We start from the raw sequence: 11701 nt of genomic DNA on the forward strand, positions 1-11701 counted from the left end.
GCTGTCCAGAAGGCATCATTGACACCCTCAAGCAAGAGGGTAAGACACAGAAAGAAATTTCTGAACGAATAGGCTGTTCCCAGAGTGCTGTATCAAGGCACCTCAGTGGGAAGTCTGTGGGAAGGAAAAAGTGTGGCAGAAAACGCAGCACAACGAGAAGAGGTGACCGGACCCTGAGGAAGATTGTGGAGAAGGACCGATTCCAGACCTTGGGGGACCTGCGGAAGCAGTGGACTGAGTCTGGAGTAGAAACATCCAGAGCCACCGTGTACAGGCGTGTGCAAGAAATGGGCTACAGCTGCCGCATTCCCCAGGTCAAGCCACTTTTGAACCAGAAACAGCGGCAGAAGCGCCTGACCTGGGCTACAGAGAAGCAGGACTGGACTGTTGCTCAGTGGTCCAAAGTACTTTTTTCGGATGAAAGCAAATTTTGCATGTCATTCGGAAATCAAGGTGCCAGAGTCTGGAGGAAGACTGGGGAGAGGGAAATGCCAAAATGCCTGAAGTCCAGTGTCAAGTACCCACAGTCAGTGATGCTGGTGTTGGTCCACTGTGTTTTATCAAGGGCAGGGTCAATGCAGCTAGCTATCAGGAGATTTTGGAGCACTTCATGCTTCCATCTGCTGAAAAGCTTTATGGAGATTAAGATTTCATTTTTCAGCACGACCTGGCACCTGCTCACAGTGCCAAAACCACTGGTAAATGGTTTACTGACCATGGTATTACTGTGCTCAATTGGCCTGCCAACTCTCCTGACCTGAACCCCATAGAGAACCTGTGGGATATTGTGAAGAGAAAGTTGAGAGACGCAAGACCCAATACTCTGGATGAGCTTAAGGCCGCTATCGAAGCATCCTTGGCCTCCATAACACCTCAGCAGTGCCACAGGCTGATTGCCTCCATGCCACGCCGCATTGAAGCAGTCATTTCTGCAAAAGGATTCCCGACCAAGTATTGAGTGCATAACTGAACATAATTATTTGAAGGTTGACTTTTGTTTTGTATTAAAAACACTTTTCTTTTATTGGTCGGATGAAATATGCTAATTTTTTGAGATAGGAATTTTGGGTTTTCATGAGCTGTATGCCAAAATCATCAATATTAAAACAATAAAAGGCTTGAACTACTTCAGTTGTGTTGTAATGAATCTAAAATATATGAAAGTCTAATGTTTATCAGTACATTACAGAAAATAATTAACTATCACAATATGCTAATTTTTTTAGTACCTGTATATATTTGGACACTGACAAAATTTTCATAATTTTGGCTCTGTATGCCACCAGAATAGAATTAAAATGAAACCATCAAGATGAAATTAAAGTGCAGACTTTAAGCTTTAATTCAAGGGGTTGAACAAAAAGTCTAACAAAATGCTTAGAAATTACCTTTTTTTTGTTTTTTTTTTACACAATCCCCCCATTTTCAGGGGCTCAAATGTAATTGGAAAAATAAATATCATAAATAAAATGTTCATTTTTAATATTTTGTTGAGAATCCTTTGCAGACAATGACTGCTTTAAGTCTGGAACTCGTGGACATCATCAGAGACAGGGTTTTCTCCTTTGTGATGCTTTGCAAGGCCTTTACTGCAGCTGACTTCAGTTGTTGTTTGTTTGTGGGCCTTTCTGCCTTTAGTTTTATCTTCAGCAAGTAAAATGCATGCTCAATTGGACTGAGATCAAGAGATTGACTTAATTGGCCATTGCAGAATATTCCACTTTTTTACCTTCTAAAACTCCTGGGTTGCTTTGGGTCATCGTCCATTTGTACTATGAAGTGTGGGCCGATCAACTTTGCTCCATTTAACTGAATCTGGGCACAGTATATCCTTATACACCTCAGAATTCTTCCGGCTGCTTCTGTCCTCTGTCATGTCTAAACACCAGTATCCCAGTGTCACTGGAAGCCATGCATGCTCATGCCATCACACTGCTCCACCAGATGAAGTTGTGTGCTTTGGATCATGAGCTGTTCCAAGCCTTCTCCATACTTTTTTCTTCTCGTCATTCTGGTACAGGTTGATCTTAATTTCAGCCATCCAAAGAACGCTTTTCCAGAAGAGGTCTGGCTTTTCTTTTCTTTTTTTATGTTTTTTGGCAAAGTCTAATCTGGCCTTTGCAGCTTGTGGTGAACCTTCTGCTCTTGTGAAGTCTTCTCTTGATTTCACGTGTATGAAAAGATCCTTTGACAGCAGGATGTGGTTTCACAGCAACAGCTTCCAAATGCAAATGGCACACTTAGAATAAACTCCAAACCTTTTACCTGCTTAATTGATGTAGAAATAACGAAAGAATAGCCCACACCTGTCCAAAAGGGGGGTGGAACATATTAAAGAGCTGTAATTCCTTAACCTTTCCTCCAATTGTGATAAGAATACCCTCAAATTAAAGCTCAGAGTGTGCACTTTAACCCATATTCATTATATAACTGTAACGTGAATATGTTTTGGTCAGCATCTAAAATAATAAAAATTGTGCCTGTGTACAAACATATTTACCTGACTGTATCTGTATATCTACACTGTCGTGCAAAGACAAAAGACCATAACTTCAATTTTGGTTGAAAATGAGTTATTTATATTTTTGGGACATTCAAGACATCCTTTATCATGTGCATAAGTATCTTGAGTCAATTTCGTTGTTTTTCAGAGAAAATAATGGGTGGTCTCAACCATAATTTTGAAAAGCCCTGGAGAAACCAAAGCAGAACACTGTATAACACCAGTTACCGCTCTTTCACTTTGTTTGGAATGCTCAAAATTAGTTACAGCGTTCTGCCTTTATTTAGCCGCGCGTCAAAATGAAGTTATGGTGCCGGATTGGAGCTATAAGGTGTTCCCTTTGTTTTACTGACCATAAAGACTGCCGCGTTTAAATTACAGTGTATATTGTATACTTTCATACATCTAATCTGTCAGATTATAAAACAAATTAATTAGATATATGGAGCTGTTTGGTAGATCGCGATCTAACAAAGCACTGTAAAGATTTGATACCTCGGCAGAAATACATAGCCTAATCGTGAACAACCTTTAAAAGATTTTTAAATTATTTTTTCCTTTTTGTAATGCAGATTATTCACCAGGCTGGCACTTCTTGTTGGACGCGTGTGGACTCAATGCCGTGACAGCGTGCATGTGTAGCATGATCAATCATAAAATGAGTAGCCTACTAACAGCTCGCAATTAAATCCATATCCTACCTTTTCTTGTAACCCAATAAAATCAATCTATGGCCGATGAACGTCGTCGGAGATGTTTAATCCACAAGGATTCTGAGCATTATTCCTGCTTGCTGGTGTTCACATCAATCCACAAGTCGTTCTTTAAGGTTAGGCTATTTTCATTCAAGTCAATATTTAAAAGCATTACGCTATATCTAGCATTCTTTAGCGTTACTGAGCATAGCAAAAAAAGTGGTTGCAAAACTGTATCCACTCACGTTTATCTTTTAGTCTGCTTGTTACGGTTTAAAAAAAAATTAACAGGTTTCAGTCACATTTCTGTATGCAATAGTCTATATGAGATAGCCCATGATCACTAGATTTTATGCTGGTTTTACTGCAACGATTTTGTAAATGGTGATCAGCAACCAAATATTGATAATGTGGAAGTTACCTTCTTTTTCCTTGGTGTGACCTTGGTGTTTTGCAGAAAATGCAAAGGCAGAGTACAGTAACTTCAAAATAGGGGTAAAAATCAAGTTTGTGCTCACAATTTTTTAAAATGTAGATAATTTTCATTACTAAAACATCTAATTGCCAAATTTCCAGTGCCCTACCTAGAATATTGTGGCTGGATAAATAATAGAGTTTCACACTTTAGCAAGTTAAGGTATTTTGCCTTTGTAGGGCAGTATATAAATATATACAAGCATAAATCCTCATTCTTGTAATAATACTGTACAAAAGATTAGCATGTATACACACACACACACTTTTGAACATGGGCTCCAAAGAGTATCTCAGTATCCAGAGACATTGAAGAAATCTAACACAGCCATACCATCAGTGTCCCAATTTAACTATACAAGGGCTGGACGATATGGGCAAATTTATCACAATATATTTCTAAATTTTGATCGACACAATATAATTCCGATATCGATATGAACACTATTAAAAAAAGCCTCATAAAAACAGCCAAGAATGCCAACAACAGATGTCTGTACCTACAAACTTATGAAAATGAATTTGCCAAGTCTATGAAACCTCCTCCTATAACACTATACATTTTAGAAAAACAAAACGAACAAAAAAACCGGCACAAATCAATTAATGTTCACCTTTTATTTGTATTTAGCCTTCATACAAACAGGAAATGTGAAATCACTGTCAAATAAACATCTCAGACTCAACTTATTAATATTAATACTTTTAAGTTCAAACTATAGGCCAACATACACTACCTGTCAAAAGGTTTTGAACAGTAAGATTTATTATGTTTTCTAAAAGAATTCTCTTCTGCTTTACAGCAAAAACAGTAACGTTTTGAAATATTTTTCCTATTTAAAACAACTGTTTTCTATTTGAAAATATTTTAAAATGTAATTTATTCCTGTGATTTCAAAGCTGAATTTTTAACATCATTACTCCAGTCATATGATCCTTCAGAAATCATTGTAATATTCTGATTTGCTGCTCAAAAAAAACATTTATTATGTTGAAAACCGCTAAGTAGAATTTTTTCAGGTTTCTTTGATGAATTGTGAAGAACAGCATTTATCTGAAACAGAAATCCTTTGTAACATTATAAATGTCTTTATCATCACTTTTGATCAATTTAAAGCATCCTTGCTAAATAAATGTATTCATTTCTAGCATTTCTTTCCAAAAAAATTTAAATATATAACAATTATACTGACTCCAAGCTTTTGAATATAATAGTGTATAATGTTACAAAAGCTTTTTTTTTTCAGATAAATGCTAATCTTTCTATTCATAAAAGAATCCTGAAAAATATGTACTCAACTGTTTTAACATTTAAACATTGGTCATCAGCAAATCAGCATATTAGAATGATTTTTGAAGGATCATGTGACACTGAAGACTGGAGTAATGATGCTGAAAATTCAGCTTTGGTCAAATGAATAAATTACATTTTAACATATATTCAAATAGAAAGCAGTTCTTTAAATAGTAAAAGTATTTCAAAATTTGACTGTTTTTGCTATACTTTGGATCAAATAAATGCAGGCTTGGTGAGCAGAAGAGAGAAAAAAAAAAAAAGATAAATCTTACTGTTCAGACACTTTGAATGGTAGTGTAGGCTGATTATTCTTATAGATGGAAACTAATGTGCTTCAGCCAGGATAAAGAGTATGAAAAGTGCTCCGAGTTGCTGCAAAAACACAAAAAAAATTGAGCAACAACAAAAGCATGTTGCTGGAGACTGGCTTTTTATTGAAAATGCAAACTGATTCTCTGCCAGTAGGAGGTGCTTTAGCCTCGTTCAGACTGTTAGCCCAAATCCGATTTTGTGCATATCCGGATGGAATCTGATTTGAATAACTGACTGTCCACACAGCATATCGCAACTGTTCATATCCGATTTGTGTGCCCATAAGCGCTCTTTCGTTTTATTGAATGTGCATTGGTTTCTATGGTAATGCCATTGCGTTGTTATGCCTACGCTAAAAACAACAGTGACAGCAATACAGTTTGCTATACAGATGTTGTCTTACTGTCGCGGTTGCGCTGTAGGCTAGTATTATATTTCGTCTTGTGAGTCAGTAGCAGAAACGCAGGAAGCTTGAATGTGCAGCTATATTCCATGCTGCCGATATTCCTATATTCCTTTTTTAATTTTTGTCTCCGCTACATTCAAAACACTAAGAGGTACGTATACTAACAGTATATTGTTTTTTTCCACTTGACTTGCACTTCGCAATGACACAAGCTTGTTTCTGCAAAGATGTTCAGCATGTTTTCTGCAAACACGTCTGACGTGTTTACGTTTTACGTGGCATGAGGATGTGAAAAAGCTAGGCTAAATTTTCAAATCACATTTTCAGAAATGTGATTTGAATAGGATTCCAAACCTCATCCGAATGTAGCTTCAAACGGATTTGCACAAATCGGATTTCATGTAGCTCGTTGCTGTTCAGACTATTTAAATATGATCGGATTTCAATCGGATTTGCACAAAAGTCAGATTTGGGCTGACAGTGTGAATGAGGCTTTTGAGAGTTCACCAATATTGATATTGAATTATTGTCCAGCCCTAAACTATACCAGTACAAAAATGGTTTCAGTGTTTGGGAACAAATTTGATTGATGAGATAATTTTTCACAGAATCAGGAAACTTAAATTTTGCATAGTTCACGGCACACAACCTACTGTGCTGAAATTAGAATGTGGGGAAATAAGTGGTGGATGTACCAGACAATGCATTTGCAATGGCAATGTTTTGCTATTGGACCTTGTGTTGATTTGTTTGGAAGTTTTACACGCAAATAACACAATATTCTGAGATTGACCTTACCTGAATTTCACTGGCAATCCGCGGTGGCACTTCAATGCCAAATTTCTCCAGCTGCCGATCTTTGTATCGCCCATATTGATCATATCCTACATAACCCCCACCTGCAGCTAAAAGAAGAGGAAGGGGTCGTATACGGGCCTGTAGTCCAGGAAAACCTAAGAGAAAAAATTAAAAATAAAAATAATACAACATTAAATGCGTCTATTGTGACAGTCAATTTATGGATGGTGTTTATAGATCAATTGCAAATATACATAAAAGGGTCATTGTTCAAACAAAAGCACACCTGCCAGGTTTCAAGTGTAAATAACTTTAAATATAGTGAATTATTGTAACACGGTATGCGTTACTTTTCTATCTTTTGCTGTTGTGTGTCATTAGGAAATAGTTTTCATTTCCAGACTTTCCTTATGCCATTAATTGTAATAATCCAGTGAGATTTTTCTACACACAGAGTCTTGCAACAGAGAACTGATCTCACCACCATCCAGCCTTAAAGCATCTTGGAGATGTTGCCACGATTCTTCTGGATTTAGTCTGCCTCAGTTTTTTCTGTTTCTTCATGTCAATTCAGACAGACTGGATGATGGTGAGATAAGATTTCTGGTGTCAGACTCCTTGTGCATACTAAAAATCACACTGGATGATTATTATTAATGGCAAAAGCAATGTTTGGAAATGAAAACTGATAATTCCTCCTGACACACTACAGCAAAAAAAAAAAATAGAAATAACTGGATTAAAACCATTTTTTGTTGTTGTTGTTGTTGGTGAAAATACTAATGGCCTAAGACTTTTGCACAGTAGGGTAGGCTATATAAATATAAATATACATAAACACTCAGTGACGTAGCGGTGCCACATAAAGGCTATTATGACAAACTGCAGTATTACATTCTCCAAAAAAGACTTTCAGGTTAATTTAAGTTTTAGGGACAAACGCTAAATGTTTTGCAAGTTTATGAAAAATACAAAATTGTGCAGTGACGCCAAAAAAACCTCCGTGGGACCATTTAACAGGGATAAAATATTTATTAAGCATGACTGACCTTTTGAAAATAATCTTTGCTGACTCCATCTGAGACCGACACCACCGTGCTGCAGGAAACTGCAAATAAGACAATTCACATCGTTTAAAATATTTGAGAACTACATAACAGGGTTCATACACATTTTCTATTTCAAAATTCCATATTTTTCAAGACTCAAATTTCCAAACCTCTCATTAGATTTTTGGACAATATTTAACATAAATCGTTTATGCAGCACTATTTGGAGTTTTATATTTAGGGGTAAACCCTATTGTAATTGAAAACCTATTGTAATTGTTAGGATTTTTATTATTATTTTTCTGCCGTAAAACTGATCGTGCAGACCAAACCGTAAGGCCTAGAAACTTGACCAGATGGTAGAGCTCAATTTGGGGAGGATTGGACAGACCCCAATGGGCCAACAGGGGGCGCTACAGCGAACAAAAACGTGAAATCATACATCATTGGAATCCTTGGCTCAAACAAAACGGCAAAACAAAATCCAATTTCATGTCCAAAACCTAATTTTGCGAACTAGTCTTAGTTTTTTGACAGATTGGAACCAAACCAGTGAAGAAATGTTCCCTGGACAGTGAATATCAATAATTATCGAGAAATTTCGACTGACCATCGCATAGGGGCGCCAAATCGTTCGCAAGGGGCAGGGCCACGTTTACTAAAATGGCTAACTCATGAACAGAATGAGATATTTTCACCAAACTCAGTACATGTGTATGAGCTCAATCTTTGGTCAAATGAAAAAAATTACGCAGCTTTGCCACTTGGTGGCTCTATAAGATGAAAAAAACAAAAGGGCTATAACTACGCAACCGTTGGTCTGATCGACTTGAAATTTGGTCTTTGTCCAAAGTGGAACAAGTGTCTATGAGGATATTTGTGTATCTCAAAAAGCATGGCAGCCATTGGCTAAACAAGTTTAAGCACCTATTAGGCAAGGTTAACGAAGGTCAATCGGAACGAAACGTTGTGGGCATGTTTGACTCATGGCCCCTAAAGGTCTGTAAGAATTTTGAAAGAAATTGGCCACTAGTTGGCGATAACGAGTTTTATGGCTCTGTAATCACGTGGTGTTTCACACATCCACACAATATGCATATCATTTGATAGATCTGCTCATGATGAGCAACTTTGCCTAAAAAAACATTGCTGTCAATCAAATCATTCATTAAATATTCTCAATTATGTTAAAGGTGCCACAGAATGAAAAACTGTCTTTACCTTGGCATAGTTAATAACAGTTCTGCACATGGAAATGACATACCGTGAGCCAATCAGAGCAGAGCTCAACATTGAGCAGCACGGTGAAACAGTCAATCAGAGCAGAGCTCATTAATATTCCCAAAAGACTATGAAACCTAAACGAAAACTCAAACCTTTACAAAACTTGTTGAAAACATGTGTCAGGTGACTCTTAAAGTTTCATGGAGATCAGACCATATGTGGCGCTATAACAGTTAAAAAGGCCTCAAAAACACAATATTTCTATAATAAATTACCTCAAATTGCAATAAAATGTTCATTTATTCACATAAACTCTATCTCTTCATATATGATATGATAGATCTCCTAATTTTGAATTTTAAATATTTGAGATTTAAAAAAAATACTTTTTTGAACTAGTTCCAGGTTTTTAACTCAAAATCAATAAACTCACTGCAGTACAATTCTCTGGACTCTCTAGATCAACAATTATCAAAAAAATGTTGAACATTGGCATTTGGACAGTTATATAATAGTCATTTAAAAATGTGGTCCTTAAATATTGTACCAAAGTGCCTATAAATCTTTAAAAAAAAACTCCAAACATTAGAAAACTATGTAAACTCATGCATAATATGATTCTAAACAATCATGCAAAATTTTATGGAGATTAGACAGAAACTGACACTGCAATAGTTATGAAGGTTAAAAACAGTACGTCTATGCTGTCTTCCCTGAAAGTGATAAATCCACTAGATGGCAGCAAAGGATAACTCATTGATTCATTCTATCACTTAAATCAAAGGTCTTCAACCCTGTTCCTGAGGACCCACTATCCTGAAGAGTTTAGCTACAACCCTAATCAAACACACCTAAAGCGGCCAGTCAAGCTCTTCAAGACTAAATTAAAATTGAAAATTTGCAGGCAGGTGTGCTGAAGCAGGTTGGAAATAAACTTTCCAGGAGAGTGGGTCCCCAGGAGCAGTTATAAATAGTTATTTTCTCAAGTTTGACTTAGGTACTGATATTCACAGTTTAAAATCACATTTAGTCAAAGTTTCCCACTTCATTTATATTGATGAATCACATTTTGCATATTAAACCACATCATGATTACAGCGAGACCTGAAAATTGTTATAAAGACTCTTAGTAAGCATTTTGTTACCTATTATTTATTTCAAATCTCTATATCTACAATCAAATGTGTTTGCATGTCTGTCTCTGTGTGTGTGTGTGTGTAAAGTATGCTTATGTATAATTATACTTTAACCCTTGCATTTCACTGTGTGTATTACAATATTCTTCATCGTAGATATGCTGTGATATCAGCCCAAAATTTCAGGTTGGCAAAGATCTTAACATCTTAGATTCAATAAAAGGCCTTAAAGTGCTTGAAGCCCAATAATTGCTGCTTGCAGCTATAATTGGTATTTATATTATAGTGATCTGTAAATACTTTTAGTTTTTCAGGGTTTTTATACATTGATTTTTTTCAAAGTGACTTTTGCATGCACACAAGAAACTTTTTTGTGCCCTCGAGAAGCTATTTACATGCGCATGGGAATTATTTCGCATTAAGCATTAAAATTTCTAGTTTAGTATAACCTATTTCCTTTGTGCATCACTGCCATCTTACTATGAATAAATTGAGAGCATGAATGCACATGAATTAATAGATTTCTACTTGCTCAAAATTTGTCTGTCCTTATGGTAGCACCTCTAATATCAAGGCCTAATGTCCACATCCTCTGCAGCAGCAGAAAAAGCTGAGTGCATTGTCCTATTTGCCAAGTTCAAGGGTCTAAAAAAAAAAAAAAAGGTATTATTATTATTTTTTTTTTTTAAGTTCAAAATGCGGCTTTCGTATGTCGGGCAGTATGTCATATTTCAAGGTCTTAGGTCTATTTAACGCATATTCTGTGTTGGCCAAGACACCACACCGATAAAGTGTGCATTGTCCTATATGCTTTTTTTTTTAAATAAAGTTTAATGATTTCTCGTGTACACACAAAAGTCTGTATGCGTTTTCTTTTTGCAAAGGTACTCGAGGCTATACCATACGGTACTAAGAATATCGTGAGAAACGCAAAACATTTAACTTAGCATAATTAAATTCATTCAGTCGTGTTTGACAATCACTAAAGAGCTGCCATGAAAACACACTTCTTGCACGATAAGCTTATTTATTAAATACTTAATTTTCTATAATAAAAAAACTAAACGGGGGCAAAAGTCTGGAAATGCAAATATTTTTCAATACTCCGCTTTCTTTTTTCCATACTTTTCCAAACCGCGAAGGAACCCTGACAATAACAAACACCTGTCTTGACGGGTTCGCCAGGATAATGAAGCGTGTAAACGTTAGTCGTTAGCATTAGCCTCCGAAGGTCAAATGCTATTTAGATTCATTCACAAAAGCGCAAAATAACATGACAGTTACCTGCTCTTTCCCGTCCCTGGCAGGTGGGTGATAAACACTCTGCGTACGAGCGCTTCCATGATGCCTGTGTGCGGTTCTTCTTCTTCTTCTTATATTTTTACGGCGGTTGGCAACCAGCGTTTTTGGTGCATTACCGCCACCTTCTGCTCCGGAATGTGGATCAGAAAATAGGTTCACAAAAAATCACCCGCTCTCCCTTGCAAGAAATCTGAATAGAAATAACATATTATTGACATGACTTTTCCTGACCTTTAAATGTTTAAAGCACACATTGTGATGTATGCAGCAGCACTATCTACCACCTGGATGATCTCCCCTCTTTTCTCAATTTCACCCTATTAAATTCTTCACTAAAATAGTAAATGGAGAACATAATCACTGCTAGGTTAACAGAAATACAGTTAACGCTTAAAAAAAGGATACATTGGACATTGTGTAAAAACAATTCCATTTTCTACTCTTACCTGTGATGATAATCAAGACCAGAGAGGAAGGCCTGCTCAGCATCCTGCAGAGACCAATT

General features: G+C 36.4%; 1 protein-coding gene across 4 annotated transcripts in view; it reads right to left on the bottom strand.

Annotated features, from left to right (window-relative positions):
* pisd (phosphatidylserine decarboxylase) overlaps positions 1–11300 on the bottom strand; it is a 40288-nt gene extending 28988 nt beyond the window's left edge. For 2 of the 4 annotated variants that reach the window (XM_079417884.1, XM_079417888.1), the window contains exons 1-3: positions 11179–11264; positions 7535–7593; positions 6486–6640 (exon numbers count right to left, since the gene is read on the bottom strand). Coding sequence is in view for 3 of the 4 variants with exons in the window: in XM_079417888.1 (XP_079274014.1) it covers positions 6486–6568 (83 nt within the window). In the remaining variant the exon portion in view is untranslated. Of the gene's footprint in view, positions 1–6485; positions 6641–7534; positions 7594–10455; positions 10540–11178 lie in introns of all 4 variants that reach the window. The other 2 variants (XM_079417889.1, XM_079417887.1) reach the window with 2 other exon arrangements.
* Positions 11301–11701: the final 401 nt, after the last annotated feature.

Source organism: Barbus barbus (genome assembly GCF_936440315.1).
Source record: "Barbus barbus genome assembly, chromosome: 5".
Lineage (NCBI taxonomy): Eukaryota > Metazoa > Chordata > Actinopteri > Cypriniformes > Cyprinidae > Barbus > Barbus barbus.